This window comes from Equus przewalskii, chromosome 13, assembly GCF_037783145.1.
Source record: "Equus przewalskii isolate Varuska chromosome 13, EquPr2, whole genome shotgun sequence".
Lineage (NCBI taxonomy): Eukaryota > Metazoa > Chordata > Mammalia > Perissodactyla > Equidae > Equus > Equus przewalskii.
In genome coordinates this window covers 73,156,639-73,178,171 of record NC_091843.1, presented here as the reverse complement: position 1 = coordinate 73,178,171, position 21,533 = coordinate 73,156,639, and the positions used below count along the sequence as shown (strand labels likewise).

The following is a 21,533-nucleotide window of genomic DNA, read 5'->3' as shown; positions in this document are numbered from 1 at the left end:
GCAAAATATATTTCTAAGATTAGATCTATATTCTAGGAAAACAATCATAAAATTTAAATCAATATGAATGGATAAAACTCGTGAAAATTTTTATTAACTGAGAAATATTAGAAAAGAAAGTATATCTAGGCTTTTGTTCATGCTTCAAAGCACTATAGCTATCTATGTTTTATATTAAGAAAAACCAGAGGCAGTACTTGGTGTAAAATGTTCTGTAATCCTAGTTGAAATTAGCAATTTAAATTTGTTGAATGAGGTTACAATGCAATATCTAATGCACAAATCACAGAGATTTGAGTCCTTGCATCGTTGGTAAAAAATGTATCAAAAGGCTGTAGGTTAACAATAATGAATGCATGTTACATTATTTTTATTAAAATATGCAATCTTTAATAATAATTTATTTGTTTTACAAATGCATTGGGGGTTAAAATTTTTCTATTCATCTGTGACAAACCGTGAAATTCAATATTGCTCACCATGACCAATCCATGAAATTTGTCGACGTTGTTCCTGATTTTCACAGGGCCTTCCTCTTAGATGAAGTGACCCATTGAACTAAGAGCATGGTGATTTTTTCATCTATGGTAAATCAGTTTAGTTTACTAGGATTTATTATGGGCTTCAGACCTTGAGCTTTTTATGATTATGAACTATTATGTATATAATCCCAAATTTATGGCAATTTACCTCACCATTCCTTCCCATTTCTGAAAGAATTCTCCATGTCTAAAATTAGTCCTCAACCATAGGGTTGCCAGAAGAAACAATCTGTAAACAATGGGTTTGTTGAAAGTCAAAGAGTGGGTGAAAATTATAGGGAAATTGAAATCAAAGTTGTTAATTATGCTTAGGATTTCTAACACAAAAGCCTCAAAATTTACTGAAAATCAAGATTCACATATCACCCTTACCAGAATGTCACAGAAAGGAATACTTTACCTAATTTATCCTAAGGAATAGAAATATATATACTTTTTACCATCCAAGAAACTAAGAACATGTAATGATCTAGTCTTTCAGGATAAAGTGACTATTTTGGAGGAGGATTTAAACAAAATTTTATTAATGTTTTATTATAAGATCTACTCCAACCTCTTCTATAATATTATAAATTTGAGTGAAATAAACAGAAAAGTAGTTCAAAATCTTTTTCCTTTCCCTCAATCCTATTTACTTAGCTAAGTAATATATTTCAACATTGTAAAAGTGTAATTGCTTATTTCTATTTCCACTTGCCATTACTAGCTCAGACACTGAAGCCTAATACTAAAAATGCAAGTCTATGGCAGATTAACTGGCAATGTGGCATTCTCTTCCAGAATGGCCAATATTTTAGAATTCTCTTTTTAAAAGTTTTATTAGAGTAAATCACTTTACATAAAATTAAAAACTAAAACATATTTTAAAAAGAACAAAAAGCCATTAGATATGATTTTCTTTTTCATAGAATATCAAGCTATGAGTAAAATAACCAACACATTAATATAATTTGATCATTTAAGCAACTCAGATAGTGAAGTACAAAATGGTCCTGATTGTACTGGAGCATTATCAACTGAATACGATTGGCCAATAGAGATATAACACAGTATTACGACTAAACTGCTTTGAGAATGAAGAAACCCGTCAGTGTTAGTTTTATAAAATGGCCCAATTCACAAAATCAAAAAGGCACTTCTGCTTAATTACATTCTGCTTAAAAATTTCTCCATGGTACTTCACACAACTCAGTAAGTAGTATGAAAATATCTTTGCTAAATCACATTATTTTATATATCATAATAGCTAAAAAGAAAATATATTTGATACTTACTGATATAATTCAGTTAACGGTGAAGTCAAAATGACTAATGTTGTAAACAGATTATTACAATGGGTATGAATTCTAAAAATTTTATCATCTGTATACTCATGAGGCTTCAAAAGCTTCTGTACAGATGTGCAAACTGACCATAACATGTTCTCAGTGCATATTAAAATAGTTGTGACATCAAGTCTATTGGAAAGAAAAAGAAAAAATCATGTTAAACAAAATTGTTTTTCTGCCTGGTATATACACTATCATCCATATCTCTTATATGAAGCATATATATGTAAGAATAGAAATATTTGGTTGGATAACAGACCTTCAGAGATCAAAGACAGATAGAAAGCATCATAGCGTTTGAGTTTCTAGGTGACTCATAATACCATTATTTTTAGGAATCATGTGGTCTATAATAATGAAGTGTTTTAGGAGTGCTTTTTAAAAAAATATGTTGATTTTGCCCCATCAGGATTCTGTTTAAGAAGCTCAAGAGACTTTCCCTGAAATTACATTCAACAAAAGGGAATTCAAACTAAAAGAAAATTTGCTATTGTCCACATACATATGATAGGTAAAAATTTGATAGCAGAACAATTTTCCTCAACCCAGTACAAGCTATAAAAGAAAGTCACAAGGTTGGGTAAAATGTTCTCTCAGCAAGTGGGAGATGAGAAAAATGACACCAGAAGGACAAATGGAGAAGCCTACAGTTTCAGACATTTCCAATATTTAATAAATTTGTGGAAAATATGCTGTACTATTTATCTTTTTCATAAATTCATTTGCTTGTTTCTATCTCTCTTGAGTTTTAATAGAGACCCAAAGATCCGTTTAGAGATTATTTTGGTATATGGCTAAACTGTACAGATCTCAGTTATTTTCCTCTCAAATTCAGTGCTGAAGAAATGGAAGATGGAAATTTTGAAATGACAAGAAAACAAATAAGTTTGAGGATCTTTTAAAATGACATTTTGGCCTCAAATTTTTAATATATATAATAAAGTTATACATATATTAATAATAGATAACATATTATATAAAAATCGCATATAGGGTTTTGGTTTTACGACAGTTGGAGGCTACGGGAATACTAAAAGCATCAATAATTGTCTTTAGAAAGGTTTAATTGTAGCTCGCATCCATTTATTCTAATCACTAATTAAACAATTACAAATTCAAGATATATATACACATACACACACACACACACACATAATCTGATTTCCACAATAATGGTGGTTTAGGATTAACCATTCAAATAAAAATATTTATTTATATTACTTATAAAAACTAGAAGAAATAACTCTAGCTTTGCATGGCATTTTTATGTAACCACCCAGAAAATAAAAACCAAAAGTCTCTATAGTGTAGTTAATTAATTAAATATACTAGCTATTTCATGAGCTCATAGTAAATCTGATTTCACAAACATCTCATAATGACTTGCCACCTCATAGTCAAAAGTGATTTAAGCTACGTAAGGAAAAGAATGAAGATATTCTTTGCTCTCAAAAGGAATTTTCCATCTCTTCTTCAGAGTTCAATGTTTTAAAAAATGCTTGGTGAGTAATTCAAAACAGCCTGTGCAAAATACCATATTTATGAAACACTGTAGCAGGACCTAAACGCCCTTCAAATACAGCACACTTTACAAGAATGAGATCAGGAAATGATTCCTCCTGCCGAAAAACAAAGCTCTGATGTCTTTTGGTTCCTCCTAAAATAGATCTGAAAAAAAATTCTTATACCTAAAAGACAGGTCTTAATCACATTAGTCAGAATATTTATAAGACAAAAGCCTACTCTTCGTATAAATCATTGGTGTCATGTAAGCACATTTTTGTAATATTCACTGCCTAGATAACTCACAGAACTGGACTATGATTCACTCTTTAATTTAATACCCATTGACTGCTGCTCCTCATTTTCTGTGATTTCACATTTGTTGAACTGGCTTTTTAGTAATACATAATGAAAACAAAGGAAAAAAAGTAAATAAAAAGAGAACACAAGTAATTAGAATATATTAAGGAGAAAAATAATCAGACAATGGAGTTTCCTTAATGAAGATTAACTACATTATTTAAAGGCTTAAAAAGAAACACTAAAACTAAAATCCCTTGGTTGCCTAGAATCTCAAAGTCACATTGACTGCTTCATCACACCACTGCTGCTTTTTTCTCCATTTCAGGATGTTAATTTTCACTCTTTATCTTATTTATTAACTTCTGCATATATATGTCCTAGATTGTAATATGTCTTGAATCATTTTTTAGAAACAAGTGGGTTCTCTATACAATTTTAAGAGGAAAAAAGAGCAAAGTTATTTTGATTCAAGTCCCACACTTCCACTTGAGTGTCTCAGGAGAATTGAACACAATTTCCTTTCAGATGTTAGAAGCATGTTAAATACACAAGGTGTTATGTCATGAGATTCAGAATTACATTCTGCTTAATACCAGCTGATGAAAAAGTTTTCTTGAAAAGCAACGGTTTTCACAACTTCAATTACCTTATCTGTGGAGTTCTCTTATAACTGGGATGGGCCCGAGCATATCTGGAGGCTAGTAGACCCAAAGATTTCTCCAGCACTTCTGCTAGAATCTCCTGGGCTAACTTAGAGGAGAGAATGGTCCAGAGATCGTGATGAAGAGCCCACAAGAAATAATGCCACATCTGGAGCGAGAAGGAGCATCTTTCCCCCTGGCAAAACGACCGCACATTAAACAATAGAATCATGACTTCCAAAACATCAGTTTGCTTCCTATGAACCTAATTAGTTCAGGCTGAAAGGAAATAGCTGGAGAGTTTGACACACTAGATGACCAGGAAAGATTTTTGACAAGATGTAAAACATCTTTATTGACAAAGGAACATATGTTTTATTTCAATTACGCAACCAGATATTCTAGTGCAAATCCAGACCACAAGCATTTAACCTAGTATATTCTTGATTTACCTACTCCTGGCCTGGAGTTTAAAATTTACTTTTAAACAATCAGCTTTATGGTTGCTAGTCATGCTAGGTTAAGACGGTGGGCTGATTCCTTTAAAATTTAATTATGTAAATTAAGTATGTATATATTTTCTGAGACAGCATCATTGAGATAATTTTATAAATGTTTCAGATTTCACATTATAATGAAATGATAGGAGCAAAAATAAACTTGCATACCGTATCCTTATCAACATGCATGAAACCAAGGAGAATGGGTAACTAGTGAAGATTATTACATTATGCTATTTTATCCAAGGTAGTTTAATAACAATACTAGAAACAGATACTACAGTAGTCTGATTTACAAGATTTTGTAAAGCCTAGGCAGATATCATCATTTCTTAGTATTTTTATAGCACTTTATACTTCAAGGGGCCAGATTCTCATTCCCTATGACCCCCTTACAGATCCCTTCTGTGTGCCAAATTTTCCCTGACCGCAGAGGGGGACCCGACAGAGGCCAAGGCCAAGGGGAGCAGGCAGAAATGAGAAGGTAGCCTCAAGTGATTTACAAGGATTAATTAGTTAACATGCTCTCAGGGAGGTATGCTAGTAGTTTGACCTCATTTTCTTCAAACCAGATCAAAAGATTATTTGAAATAGGAACAGTAGAATGCATTCTTTAGACATTATCCTGATTATGTTACTATATCAAAAGTTAAACTAGTAAAACTTCCCATTTTATCACTAAGTAATCCTCTTTGACTTAAAATTTCTGCTTTGCCCACTACTTATATTTCTCAAACAAATGTCATCTAAAAAAATCTGTTCTCTATACCAAAAGTTCATAGTTTCTTATGAGATACTTCTATTAGTATTTTTCTTACATACTATTATTCTGGTGATTTCTTTGATTTACTAAAATCTTTTGCAATCACTGTAATAATAATAATTTATAGTTTCAAATGAAGTTTAGAAATGAGTAGAATTTTTATCCTTGGGTGGGAAACTCGGGCATCAAAATGTCAAAGGGTCAAGTTCAAGCTAAAAGGAACTTGGACCACTGGCTTCTGACTTCCTGACTAGATGTGTATCAAAGCTATTTAATAAAAAAAAATTACAGAATTAATGTGGATCAGCAAAATTGTAGTCACCAATGCTTTCTTTGTTGTGTGTCCTGTGATAAACAATGCTTTTAAACAATTTCCTAAAGTAAGACAGGAGTTTGAAAGCTTGATTTTCTCATACTTTTCGTGTTGTATGTTAATTAAAGCAAAACTGACCCTAGCTGATGTAATGACCAGTATGAACGATTTACCCTAACTTTCTCCATGGCAGTGGATGGGTGGTTATAATAACACAGCCAACATGATTTCCCATATTTTTCAGAATATAAAAAAACAATTTTCTTAATAGCTACCTTTTAGCAATAAAAGGAAAAACAAAAATAACTTTAGGCACACACAGACTTCTTCTCCTAAAGTGAAAAAACTTATTTTCATGACTTTTTAAAATACAACCTTCATGTTTACTTAAAAACATTCCAAACTGGTCATCATTCTCACAATTCTCTTCAAAATGTGTGTAATATCAATGTATGCAAGGGTTTTCATTAAACTAAATGTGATTCATTTATTTTTCTGACCTGTTTCTCTATTTGTTGTCATTTCAAAAGTACTCTGCTAGTAAACATCTGTTATTTTTGTAGACTTACTATAATGTAAACAGATGTGAGCTTTTATTTAGATTATATATCAGGAAACAAGCAGCTGGGCTTTATTATATAAGCCACTCAGTATTATCTTTCAACAGACAATTCTTTATTCTTTGAGTATTGGAAAACATAAGTCGCTAAAATTGTTGCTAAAATTGAGCAGATGTCAACTATACTAAAAGCTTAATTTTAAACATGTACTCTGAACACCCATTGTGCCATCTGACCAGCACCTCATCAGAGAGATACCAAATTCTTCGACTTTCTCAAGCTGACAGTTTAGAAAATGGAAATAATGTATCTAGGGCTCACTTGATATCACAAAACATGAACATATATTGCTCTATGTCTTGTAAATTCTTTCACTATTTTTTTATGACACTCTGCACATGGCGATAGGTTCCCCGGAGATCTCTATCCTACCCTTCACCTCCAGTCAGACAGATCTCGTATCCTTTCCTCTCAAACAGCCCTGCCAAAAACACGCTAGTCCTGTTTTACAAATCAGTTGGAATAATGGGGAGAGGAGGAGAAAGAGGCGCAGCAAACGGGATAAAACCATGTCAGGTACTCCAGTTGTCAAAACAGTTTAAAATCTGTGCTATTTTTAGAAGGTTCTTATTTTTGGTAAATAGAAGAGCAGTATCACTTTATTTTTCTGAGCATAAATAACACCATTAACTCTGCAATTAAATTGTAACTACTGACCATGTAAGTATATGGAAGCTACAGTACCATGTAATCACAGGGTAACTATCTAGTTAATTCTGTCTTTGAAGCTAAAGCCTTGTCATAAGATGTAAGAGCTGCGTGTTACATGGTAATTTGTTGTTTTTTTAAAAAAATACTTAGTAACTTCAATAACAGGTTCTCAATGTATCCACATATTATTTATACTGTACAACTCTTCTAGCTCCCTATTTGCATAAGAAACATAATACCCCTATGTTGGACATACAGTGAAATGATACCTGTTTTTCAATTAAAACATAAAATTGCTCATTAGTACACTGACATATTGAAATAGTTTGAAACAGGAGATAGATTCATTTTCAACCTCTCTGTTTACCCCAGGCAATAAGGAAGCTGTGATGCTGCCAGGAGAGGGGAAGACCAATACTTTCATTCTTATCTCAGGCTACCAGCTGCACCATACCACTTTCTCGTTTGCATTCTGCTCACTGCTGTTTGAAGTATGTCAGGTTTGGAAGACTCATACGGAGGCTCTTGCAAAAAGAAAAGCTATCTGGGAAGGACCTCTAAAGGGGAGATGAAATGGCCTTAGAAAAAGTGGAAAGTCCTTTAAAAGAGCTGCTTCTTAGCTCTTCTTCTCTGTTGTGGTAACATTTACGACGATGATAACTCAGGCATAAATGGAGCCACAGGAACCTTCAGTGTCAGGGACGTGACAAGAGTGCCTCCATTGAATAAAATCCCACTCTGTTTTTCTCAATACTCCATAGTGATTAGGACAATCAGGAAAAACAAAAATCATAAGCTTCAATCTGGAGGAAAGGGTAAACTGAAAAAGCTAATGGAGCTGGGCTTGATGGATGAATTTTTTAAAAACCCTGATTATCTTTTATTAAGATATTATAAATGTTTCACCCTGCCTTGGAATCAACTTCAAGGAATTTCAAGTATTGTGGCTTATGTATAATCAAGAGGATTTACGAGAAAGGAAACTAATGAAGCCTGATGATGAATAATTTTAATTGATCCTGGGTTTCATTGCACTGGGAATCATTAAGCTTTAATTCAGTAGAAATTTGGGATTTCAAAACACAGGCTAAATGAAAATAGGTAAGCTATAAATGATCAGATGGGTCTTAAAGCACACACATAAGGATATACAATGAGCAGGGAAAAAGTAAATATAAAGAATAAAGCTGTTTAATAAAAAATATTTATCAAACACAGATGGAAATACATAACAAGAAAAAAAATGCAAGAATATCTATAACTGATCCTTTTGGAAAAACCACAAGGCTGTAGCAATTTGGCATTGTTATCTCTGAGTTTTCATTGTATCCCATTATATTCCAACTTATTATATAGCACTGAAACCTTGCAACTCAAATTAAGTTATTTTTACTTTTAAGCAGAAGGAGAGAGTTCTGATGTCTAATTATTTCAGGTTTTTAAAAACAGTGTTTTTCCTAAGTACAAATTCAATATTTAAAAAATATTATCCTAGCAGCCTTCGTGTGTTAGTAATGCCAAGCTCATGTTTCTAATTAGCCAGAAAGCAGGTAGGCAGTAAAACATATTTGTTAAAAAGGAGGGAGAATAAACTTAACTTCACACCTCATAAAAAGCTTTGTAGTCATCCCAGTGGTGGCTCTCAGCATCCTGTAAAATGCTTGTAGCACAAACTCTGACGCAGTAGTCCGTAACCTGAAACTGTAGAGTGTTGATGAATTCCTGATATCGTTGGACAGGCACCAGGAATATGGGTCTGTTCAGAAGGAATGATCAAAGAGACAGAGATTTAAGGCCTGTGCAGTAGGAGGTAACAATCTCCAGTACTACAAATGGTTTTGATTATTAGATATCAATCATTCATTTCCTCCTAATGCTGAAGTCTGCATCCACATTCACTTTCCAAAAAGAAAAAAAAAGCTAGTCTTTGTTTCGTAAGTCCTTTGAAAACGTACATCTGCTGTTCCACAAATATGCACTTCAACTTGAGACAAACTGCACTGTCAATACATCATTCAAAAATAAAAGTATTCTTTGTAAGCCTATTATTAGAGATCAGTACATTATTTAGGCATTAGGTTATTGTTATTATAGAGAACAACATGCATTTGTCAGAAGCAACTTTTATAAAGCTATCACATCCCACAAACACACTCTTTTTATTTTAAAAATTGTAATTTTGTAGATGTCAATTATCTCATAAACTTTTAAAATATTCTACAAAAATACAGTGACTTCTGGTACATTTTGTTTATAAATTCAAGTATGAATCACAACATCTGACTACTTATGAGAATTAAAGAAATATCATGGTTATATCCTACATCAAGCCAAATTTATTTTCTTTTATCTTTAGCTATCTATATTATACTATCTAATGCTTTCTCTCAGAACTAAGGGACTGCAAAGGCTGAATAAGGAATATAGAAAGGATTCTTGGGCTCACAGTGGACTGCCAAGTTGACACGTTCCCTTTGCAAGGGTCCAATCTATCTTCTAGAGAATACAAGGATAGGCAGAAAGACCATGTAATAATACCTGCAGTCATTTTTATTCTCTATCCAGAAAACATATCATCTTTTTAGACTACTAATACATGAGAATTAAAACTGCCAGATGCTTCCTCTTCAAACATTAAGGATAGTTTTTTAACTAAGTGGATGTTCTGAAATGTTTACATTGGTTAGCGGAATAGACTGAAAGGCATGTACTCTCTCTGTCAGCTCCTAACAGTCTGTTGGCTTAGAAACAACAGAGAGAAGTGCAGATTTCACAACTGTGTATATGTGGGACAAAAACAAGTTTATTTTTCCTTTGGTGTAGCCAGCACAATGTGCTTTACAAAATGGGAAGGGTGTGTTTGGTCATGTCATAACAGCATGCAGAAAATACCTGCTCCAGATTAGAGTATGGAAAAAGCATGGGTCTTTGAATGGGCCTTAGAAAGAATACCTAGCTTACTATCTATGCATCTGATTTAATATATCCCATGCTCTACCTTTTGGACATTTCCCTGTCAAGACAAAGGAAAACAATTCACCATGTTAATTATTATTTTCTCCTTCTCAAATATTATCATCAAAATTTCACTCCTGTGATAATCCAAAGATTACGTATTACTTTAAGCATGGCCGTCAACTTAATTTAAATGACACTCACTTCTTAGTAGTTTCTTTCATCAAATGATCATATCGGGAAAACTGCTGGAAGACATACACTGCTGTGGAGAGCAATGTGTGCAAGTTTTTCAGGGGTGCCTTGGAAGGAAACTCCTTTCCTCTCTCTTGCAGTCTCACCAGGACAGCTGTTGCCACTTTACAACAGGCTTCCACAAAGTTTGCTCTAATTTCCTGGAAAGAATCATCTCTGCATGCCAGAGCCAGTGGAAGCATTGTGTCAAGTTTTTCCATGATGTCAGAACAAAACTAGGGAGAAAAAAATGTAGCACTGCGTTATTTGTGCTCTGACAGCACCGTGTAATTTATGTACAGGGGAGCCAAATTCCTAAATAAAGAATTTGGCATCAAACATAAATATAATGACACAAGCTTATAATAATCGATTTCTCAGTTGTAGAAAGTTAAATATTTTATGTCAAATAAGGAAATAACAAAAGAACGCTTCCCTATATGTAACCTTCAAAACTTATGCTTACCAGACAGATATTATGAAAAACTCATGAAATAGCTTTACAAGACGGTACTTTGATTTGTCATTAATAGAACTCAGAAAATATGTATCCTTGATATTAATATGATTGTATTACTTTTGAACTTATTTTAATTTTATTTTGCTAAATTTTCATAAAACATTTTTTTATTAATCATCACATCTAAATAAAGTTATATCAGTTTAACTTTAATCTAGAAGCATCAGAAACAAACTCATGTAGCATCTTCTTATTGGTCAAAATTCAGCAACTTTCAGAAGTGATGTGCCTAGTTTTTCACTACTTATTATGAATCTACTCCTTAATGGTAAAAGAGGCATGGTGGATGGGAAAGCAAAACTTGCCTCCACTCCAGATCAGTCAATGGTGTCCCCTGAATGTTCTGGAGCCTCAGGGTGGCAGTAGCAGAATAAGGAGGCCACTTTAAGAACTCTCTTAAAAGCATTCAATCATAGCTTGTTGAACTCATTGCGGACTTAATAGTGAATAACTGTATTTATCTATTTGCGTAATTACTTCCTATTTTCCTAGTATGTTCTGTGACTCTCAAAGCACATGTAAAGATGTAAGATTGATGCTAATGAAATTGAATGTTCATTAAAGTGTAAATAAAGGTTTAAAAGTTGCCTAAATCAATAAAAGACAGTAAGGGCTTCAATCTCCTAAATTTCTCCTGGAGTCATTCAAAGATATAAGCCAAGCAAGCAGTTTTCCCGGCTTCCCGTGAAGTCACAGAGGCCCCCTCATGTTGCCTCAGACTCAAAAGGCAACAAGTTGGCAACAGTTTTAAGTCCTTTTTGCTAGCAGTGGCCCATGGATACCAGAGAGGAAAACCGGTACTGGGTCAAGTACCAAATATTTGCCAAGAGACAACCATTTTTCTATAGGTTCCCTTCGCCAAGCCTTATACTTTTTAAAAAGGAAAGAAAAAAATCTCATTATGCAAGTCTACAGTTTGAAAGAATTTCATTTGACACTTGCTTTTGCAATTTTCTTTGGTTGGTCCTCCTCAGGAACCACATGGCTATCTTGCCAAACTTGCTTGACATTTACAAGGTTCATGGTATAGCTCACAGCTGAAGACCTTTCATTCTGTTCTTGTTGGAGAATTTTTGTGGAAAAATCTTCAATTGCTGCTGTTATACTATGTGACATGGGAAGAGACACCCCTTTAAATGCAGTTCTCCAGCCAAAATCTAGTAAAGTAGTCTGAAAGATAAATTTATATGAAGTTAGATTAATCTTAACTCAGCAACAAGTGTTTCAATTGTTATAGATATAAAATTACTGCTTTCATTCGGCATATTGCATATAGGTATTGTTTGATAAATTGTAAAAGCCATTCTTATAACCTGAAAAATATTACCTAGTGAATAAAGCAATATACAAAAACATGTGCATTCTTTACACACAGTAATATACTGACATTTCATTTTAATTCATCAGTGGATTTAATCAAAATTTTTTTTCAAAATTTAATCTCTTAAATATCGTCCAATAAAACCATCTTTATGAGAATTGAAAGTTACACTTACCATTTATCACATAAAGCAACCTTTAAATTCAATATATTTAATAAAGTCTAAATTAGATTTTTATAGTCTTTTTTATAGTTTATTGTTAACAAGTATTGTAACATAAGACAGCATTTAATATTCAATCTTTTATTTCTTTTTCACTCTCAGAAATCCAGGCAAGCCAAAAAATAGCAATAAGAAATAAATTTCTCAGAGAAAACACACCACTGCACCTTTCTAGATTTTTATTTCCTTAGAATTTTATGTAGTTTCTCCACCCACAAAATGGGAAGCAGCACTACTTTCGTTCCAGGAAATGAGGAATTAAAATGATCTGCAATGCTCTGGGTGGAGGGGGAGTAGGAAGGGTTGGAGTGCAGGCTGGTGTTGTTTCATTTTCTTTCTTTGGGTCTTTGGCTCACATGGCAATGTATTTACGTGTGTATATTTCCCCCAAGGCCTCTAATGCTCTCTAAAGTACTAAAAATATTGTGGGTAGTAGGCTAAACCTATGCTTAGAATTAAACTTTCTCTGTTTTCATGTAATCTTCTTTACAGTAATAATTCACCGACTTGAACTTCAGAAGACCCTAGGCTCAATATCTCTTACTGAATTACTTATTTTTCTGGATCTCAGGTTTTTTGTTAGAAAAATAAAAGAGCTGAATTGGATGATTTCTATGGTCTCTTTCAGTCTAAAATTATTGAGATTATGATCATTAGTTTAATTTTCTTGTACACACATTCCACTCAGCACTAATTTAATGCTTTTTATATATACTGTAAAATGTAATAAAGGTGATTCATTTTCTAGAGCTAAAATTCTATGATTCCATGACTCATAATCAGAAAAAGTGGCTCCCATTCTCATTATCCTTATAATTAAGTTGTAATTGAACTTTCTTTTCTAAAGTTTATTTGGACCTTTAACATCATAGAACCTGAAAACACATCTCTCTTCTTATTTTTACATAAAACTAATAATTGAAGCTACTCAGCTCAGAGAATCTCCTTTCTTATAAGTGAAACTTTAGAAGTGTCATGGGTATAGTCTTGTGGTATAATTGTAGATTTATGATAGAAACATTAAAAGGAACCTACCTCTGTTAAAAACAACAACAAAACTCTACTTTTTGTTCTCTCCACCAGGGCATGTCTATTGATTAAAGCCATTCATTCATTCAAGGAAATATATTCTGGGGCTGGCCCCGTGGCCGAGTGGTTAAGTTCACGCACTTTGCTTCGGCGGCCCAGGGTTTCACCGGTTAGGATCCTGGGTGCGGAGATGGCACCGCTCATCAGGCCATGCTGAGGTGGCGTCCCACATGCCACAACTAGAAGGACCCACAACTAAAAAGATATACAACTATATACTGGGGGGGGGGAGGGGGGATTGGGAAGAAAAAAAAAGATTGGCAACAGTTGTTAGCTCAGGTGCCAATCTTTAAAAAAAAAAAAGAAAAAAATATATTCTGGCAAAAATAGCCATTAATTGCCATGGCTGTAGCGACAATTTTTTGTGTGTGCAATGATGATTATCTTTGCCCATAGTAATTTATATGTGACTATAATACCTTGGCCCAACTGAATTCTCTTTTCAAAATATAGAAAACCAAGGATTTTAATAGCTTCTCTTCAAAAGAAAACTGAAAATGTTTACTACTCAAATCTCCTCTTAGAAGTCTATTTGTTTTCATGAAATATTGTTTGCTGACTTCCACTCTTCCCATCTGATGTCTGGCATCATACATATTCTGGGTAGAATAGAGAACATTTACTAGTTGATCCAAGAAGAAGGAGGAAATAATGCAGCTTGCTGTTCCATGCACAAAGTAGATATCAGTTGAATCTCTTTCTTCTATTACCTACATATGTATTCTTAATACCTACTCTGATATTTGGTTAAAGCATAATGTATAACTGCATTTTTTTTTATTGTTTCCCTTGCTTTCTAGGTTGAAACTCTGTTAAAACTCTATGTTCTTTTGCCTTTTTAAATGTTTACCTAGTATATTAGTGAAGATCCATTTAGAAATCAGAGACTACCCTAGGTATTTCAAAAGGAAGAATTTTAACATAGGGTATTAGTTACTAAAGTGATAGAAGACTTGAGGAGCCAAACATGGGTTATGAAGCAAGACAGATATTAATACAGCAGGAAGCCACTACCACTCCAGGCTGGAGGAACAAAGAAAGGGAACTGTCTATGGGAGTCTAGTTCCTGGGACCACCAGTCAAAGCTGAAAGTAAGGCAGACCTGCCATGTGGAACTGGAACCATGGAGGAAGGACTGTGTGTTGGTAGAAGGGCCCACGGAGGAGATGAAGAAGTCATAGCCACTACTAGAGACATTCCCTAAAACAGAGAGAGGGGAAGAAATGCTCTGGTTTCTCTACAAAATATACCCTCCAGTCTTCCATCAATGCCTTTCATTGGCCAACCTTCCCAGAATCCAGAAAGCAAGGAAGCCTGGAAGATGTAATTCTTTACGACACAGAATAGAACAGGAGAAGAATGGCAATGGATATGAGAATGAATAGGCATATGCTGGACGAACCAAAATAAGAGGCCAGTTCAAACTATTTTTTCCTCTTTCTTTTCCTTTTTTAATCTCCATTTTCTCACTTCTCAACAATTATAGACAGCACAAATTCTCAAAGTTTAGACCATGAGTTGAGAAAAAAGATCTCTTCACTTCCAGCTCTCTGCACCTTCCATGAACGGACTGTGCAAGAGAGCAGTGTCCCCACTAAATTCAATTTTTGCCAAAACTTACAAGCCAATATTCAACCAGGAATTATTTTTTTAGTGGCAAAGGGTAAAACTCAAGACATTTTGATTCATATTGGATTCACAGTCATATGACAATAATATTATATATGAATAAAAAAATACCATGCTTTTTTCCTCACTTACCTCTTTTACCGGTAGCAATTGCTCTGAAGGAATATTGCTTTCATTTGCTCTAGGTTTCTCTAATACAACTTCTCTATTGGATGTCTCCAAAATTCCTGTGCAATAGGAAAGAAAACAAACACACAAACATACATTAAGAAAAGCAAATCATACTAGATGTAATTAATAGATTCAGGTTAAAATTAATTATGTAGAAAAGCTCTATCCATAGTATATATACACACATACATATATATCAAGATGTAGAGAATATAGTCAACAAGATGTAGGGTGATGTCACCATTACAACAACAGAATCAAAATATATACTCTTTTTCCATACATACAACTTGATGAAATTTGTATGCTATTTATATTCATATTTGATGTACATGCATCCTTGTCATTAATTCATTTTCACGTTGATAATGTAGGATAAGTTAAGAGTACAAAGTAAATATTAATTTCCTTGTTCATTTAAAAAGTTAAATTCTAAAGAACTGCATTTAAAAACCGGTGATGTCCCTTAGAACATTAATACTTCTTTTCTTCAAATGAAGAACAAAAGTACATGGATAAACATCAGCATATCAGGAAAAATTACACTCTTAATAAGTATATCAATAATTCATTGGAGAAACACAAACACTTGTACAGATAAGAAATAATCACTAGCTCCTAAAATGGAAATGTTTCCTCAACTTTTATTTCTTAGAATTAAGAAACCCTTTTCCATGGGGGAAAAAAAATAGACCTACAAAAATGAAATGAATAAATATGCCAAGAAGAAATCTTTCCACTTTTCCATTAAGGTTCTATTATTTATAATTTAATCAGAAATGAGTAAGTTAGCATTTACCTTTAGTTTTCCGCTTAGACTTGATATATGATGATGAATTATATACTTTGATATAATTTTTCTCTTATTTTAAGAATCTTAAGAGTGAGTTTCTCCTTACGTCCTGGACAAACAAACTTCAAAATCTTACTGATTCTTATTGGTAGGGCTTCTGAGCAATATAGTCATTGGGAAGATGAGTGGTTTTTTTGTGTTTTTGTTTTTTCTAAATGTGGTTCTATGAGCTTAATCATGAATGATTCCTAAGTAACAGAGTTCATGGAAACATTCTCTAGAGAGGTAAATATTCTATTTGGTAGGCAATAAAAACATCCTTTTGGGAAATTTTATCAGAGTTTATTCTGAGGAAAAGTTTGCCTCAACTGTAGTGTTTCTTGATCATTTTGGATTTGTGAACACTTCTGAGAACTTGATTAAACTGACAGAACACTCCATCCAAAATGCACAATATGACTACATGGTATGTGCATGCATTCATGCACACACATATACACACACACATACACACTCAGTCACTCACACATACTGGTGGGGATTCCTAGGCCTTCTTGTAAAGCACATTCATGAACCCCAAGGGCCCATGGACTGCTGTTTAGGAATTCTGCTTCATTTCTCAATACACATCACAACATAGAGAAGGTTTTAGATCAGTGTTATACCATTTCACCTAAAATGTTTTCCCTATGGCTTGTATTTTATTATGTCTTTTCAAGAAGATGGTATTTTAAATGAGGATCAATTCTAACATTGAAACAAAATCCAGACCAATTAAAGATTTCTAAAAAAAGAAAAATGAAACTATAGGCTATTAAAAGAAAATATGGAACCTCTTTTCAAAAGATCTGTGTAGAGACAACTTTTCAGAAGGATACAAAATGCAGAAGCCATAAAACAATTCTGCATAACAAAAATACCATTAGCACTCAAAATAGATATGACAAACTGACTTGGCATTCTCTCTCAAAACATCCATACCTTTTTACAAAATTAATAGACTTTAGTTTTTAGAGCAGTTTTAGGTTTACAAAAAAGCTGAGTAGAAAGTACAGTTTGCATATATTCCCTCTTCCACCCCCCTCAGTTTCCCCTATTGTTAACATCTGGCATTGGTGTGGTACACTTGTTATAATTAATGAACCAATATTGATAGATTACTATTAACTAAAGGCTATAGTTTACATTAAGGTTCATTCTTTGTGTGGTGAAGTTCTATAGGTTTTGCCAAATGCATAATGTCATGTATCCACCATTACTGTATCAAATAGAATGATTTCATTGCTCTAAAAATCCCCTCTTCTCCACCTGTTCACTTCTTCTCCTCTCTTCCCCCGCTCTAGGAACCATTGATCTTTTTACTGTCTCTATACTTTTGCTTTTTCCCGAATGTCATATAGTTGGAATCACATAGTATGTAGCCTTTACACATTGTTCTCTTTCACTTAGCAATATGCCTTTAAGATTCCTCCATGTTTTTTTAGTGACATGATATCTCATTTCTTTTAATCACTGAATAATACTCTATTGTATTGTTGTACTGCAGTTTGTTTATCCATTCACCTGCGGAAGGACATCTTGGTTGCTTCCAAGTTTTGGCAATTATGAATAAAGCTGCTATAAACATTTGTGTGCAGGTTTTTGTGTGGACATAAGTTTTTAATTCATTTGTCTAAATACCTAGCAGCATGATTACTGGATCATTCATATAAGACAATGTTTAGCTTTGTAAGATACAACCAAACATCTTCCAAAGAGGCTATACTATTTTACATTCCTATCAGCAATGAATGAGGGTTCCTATTGCTTCACATCCTTGCCAGAATTTGGTGGTGTGACTGTTTTGGATTTTTTAGTGGTATCTCCTTGTTTTAATTTACATTTCCCTGATGACATATGATGTTGACCATCTTTTCATATGCTTATTTGCCATCTGTCTATCTTCTTTGGTGAGTTGTCTGTTCAGATCTTTTGCTCATTTTTTAAATTGAATTTTTGTTTTCCTATTGAATTTTAAGAGTTCTTTGTATATTTTGGATACAAAAGCTTTATCAGATATGTGTTTTGCAAATATTTTTCTCAGTCTATGGCTTGTCTTTTCATCCTCTTAATGACATACCTTTTTACTTGGCAATTCCACTTTACAAATTTACCATACAGCTATACATGTGCACATATTAAGACAGTTCAAGGAAATTTGCCGTATCATTGTTTGTGGTAGCAAATGAAGAGGGAACAAGAACCCTAAATGTCCATCGATGGGTAACTGGTCAAATGATGGCACACGCATCAATGGAAAACTATTCAGCTGCTAGAAAGAATGAGATGTTTCTACATAACTGTTAATAAAAAAGAACCTCTGCATAGTATGACAAGATTTTGTGTTATTTTAACATGGGGAATATATGGAAGTAGTTGCCTCTAGAAAGGGAAAGCAGATAACTGGAGTGGAAAAAGACTTAATTTTCACAATATACTCTTTTGTCGTGTTTAAAAGTTTTACTATATGCATGGACTACTATTCAAAAAACAATTTAAAGAAGAAAAAATAATAAAGATCAAGTTGTTAAACCAAATGAGAGGGACAACACTTGCATTCTCAATGTCACTTTACTTTTCTACAGATAGCTCATAAAACCAGCTAATTTAAAAGGTATTTACTCTCTGGAAAAATAATGCTAGTTCGAAGGATAAGATTTGCAGATCTATTTCTGGAAATAACTATCTGCCATTGTGTAACTATAGTTTAAGAGTTATGAAAAAAGTTAATTATCTTATGTTTATCATTTCACTCCCAAATACATTATGCTTATTCACTCAAAGTAATGTGCTTTGATGTTTATACAAACCATCTGCCTATTTTCAAGATGAGAAAGAAAAAAAGATAAGCTTCCCAAGACTTCTCTTGCTGGTAAGCAATTCTATAATGAGATGGGAAACAAGTTATCAAGTAATTATGATAACCTTTATAATATAATCTTTCCCTCCCAAAATTAAAAAGATTTTTTAAAAACTTAATCCTATATAGAGAAGCAAAAAGGATCATTTTTAGGCAGGATTAGTAACATTGAATCTAGACTAATCAGATAGCTCTTGGTTTTAGAGAATTGCGGCATTTTTATATTTGTTTGGAATTTAAAATGGCCAGTTTCAAAATTTGGCATTGTCAAACTTTATGAGTTCTGTTAACATGAGACAAATTATTTCACCTATTTAAAATATATCAAAAGTTCTATACACTTACTAGCATTGTCTCGAAAAGGTAGCCCATTTTTGGCTCATTGCTCTAAAACATAGTTATTTGCATGCAAACAACACTGGTTTCTTTAAGAGCACGCCCAGATTAAGGACCTCAGTAGAGTGCAGAGGCTCACAGGAATGCCAGCTGCTGAACAGCCTCCCCCTACAGAGTTCACTGTGGTTCATTTTACACTTCTGGTTAGTTTCCACACTGCTGCTTTCTTTCATTGAGAGTGGAGGTTGGCAGTACTTCCCTGTGACATCCACTTTCACACCCAAATTGGTCTTCATAGGCTCCCATTGTGTGCACTACAAAGCAACTTGCCTTGTTGGCAGCTCTAAGTGGGAACTACAAGTCTTTCTTTTCTTCACTGTTCTTTTCTGGCTCACAAGCAACCTCCCACCAAAAGCTGAATCTGTAGAAGAGACTACATCCAAGAGATAATACTATGAAAAAGTATGAAGAGAAGCCCAGGTGGCCACCTTGCAAATTTCCAATGTGGAAGCCTTCGACCTCTCTGCCCAAGAAACAGCTAAAGTCCTAGTGTAATGAGCTTTACAAACCCTAGGAGCCTCTTTACCTTAACTACATACGCCTCCCTAATACAATCCCTTAACCATCTAGCTAAGGAACTCTTAGAAGCCATTTGACCCCTCTTAAGACCCCCTAAGAGTACAAACAATCTTTCAGAAGATCTGAAATCTTTGATTCTTCTGAGACAAACCCTAAGTGTTCTTCTTACATCCAATTGAAGCAGCCATTGCTCTTTGTCATTGCTGGGGCTAAAGAAAAATGAGGGCCAAGAAGCCTCCTGGTTTAGATAAATCTCAGATGCCACCTTTGGAAAATTTGAGGAACTGCCCGAAGAACAACTTTATTCTGAAGGAGAATTAGAAATGCCCCATAAATCAAACCTCAGGCCACCCCATTAGATATGATCATCTAAAAGAAATACAGTATGGCACCATAATAGTCACATAACATCCTATCATTTTCTGAAATGGCCAAAATAGAAAACCATCAAATCATGACCAAAAAAAGCAAATAAATATAATGACTAAATATCTTTTCTTTCTCAGAAAATATTTCTTGTGTCTATGAAATCTATTGCATCATATTCAAATTACTAAGAGCACTACCAATTTGGGTAAATTGACAATATAGTAGTAAACATCAAAGTAAAAGGCAAAATATTTGGATAATCATCTTTATATTTTCTCTCTGTGATGTTAAACACCTGGATATTTTTAAAACATCTGAACAATGAAAAAAAAACCCTCACTTTTCATCACATTGTTTTGGTTACATAGACATAGTAGGCAACTCTTTCCAAGATCTTTATTAGCAAAATATGCTCCAATCAAAAGAAATACACAGGAAACCAAATGACTTGATCTTTTTTTCCCCCATCCTCTCCCACACAAGATTTCTAAGTAAAACATTCACTATCAGGATAACTTAAGATACATTTGGTTTCTTTAATCATCCATTTCAAGGAATCTTTTTCTTCCTGATTTAAGAAACCAATGTTTTTGATAAGAATTTATTAACTTGGCTACACTGAATGAAACACTTTAGATTTTCTTGAGAATTTCTCTCAAGATCATTATCTTCAAGGAGCCATTTAAATAAAGTTATGTCAGATTAAATAAATTTTGGCTTTGTTACAAAAAAGTGAATCTCAACAATGAAGAACACATATATCGTGGGGGAGGTTCTGGTACTTTGAAATTTTTTATGCCTGTCCTTCAAAATTTCTTCCACATAGTATGTTTGATAATCCACAAATATGTTTCTACAGTACACTATTATTAATGTGATTTTGAAGTTGCTTTTATCTGCCATACTTCTTATATGATGACAAATTTGGGGTAAAACAGTATAAAGTGGCATAATTATATATTTGCTCTGTTAATTTTATTCAATAATGGTAACTATGGCTCTCAAATATGTATTTTGAAGCCTCAACATTGCTTGATCTTAACCTGATAGAGTCAAACCAGCTTTTTCTTTTTCTCTTTTTTTCTGAAATCAATTTATCAACCCTTTGCTTCAATTCTTGGCCATTTCAGTTTTATACCTTTCCAATACCTCTCTAACATACTTCTAATTTTGAATTATGCTGCCCTTAAGATGGATAAAGTTCTCAGAATTGATCTGGTTTTTCTAGGGCCTGGCCTAGGAGCCATACAA

The 21,533-nt window shown here is 33.6% G+C and overlaps 1 protein-coding gene across 50 annotated transcripts in view; it reads right to left on the bottom strand.

The window, feature by feature from the left end:
* The window catches only part of KIAA0825 (KIAA0825 ortholog), a 366,519-nt gene that overhangs the window by 244,247 nt on the left and 100,739 nt on the right, over window positions 1-21,533 (bottom strand). For 26 of the 50 annotated variants that reach the window (XR_011525667.1, XR_011525679.1, XR_011525669.1 and 23 more), the window contains 7 exons: window positions 15,268-15,362; window positions 11,816-12,043; window positions 10,324-10,589; window positions 8,770-8,920; window positions 4,323-4,513; window positions 1,817-1,999; window positions 691-771 (listed from right to left, as the gene is read on the bottom strand). Coding sequence is in view for 33 of the 50 variants with exons in the window: in XM_070571368.1 (XP_070427469.1) it covers window positions 691-771; window positions 1,817-1,999; window positions 4,323-4,513; window positions 8,770-8,920; window positions 10,324-10,589; window positions 11,816-12,043; window positions 15,268-15,362 (1,195 nt within the window). In the remaining 17 variants the exon portion in view is untranslated. The remainder of the gene's footprint in view (window positions 1-690; window positions 772-1,816; window positions 2,000-4,322; window positions 4,514-8,769; window positions 8,921-10,323; window positions 10,590-11,815; window positions 12,044-15,267; window positions 15,363-21,533) is intronic. The other 24 variants (XR_011525681.1, XR_011525671.1, XR_011525683.1 and 21 more) reach the window with 1 other exon arrangement.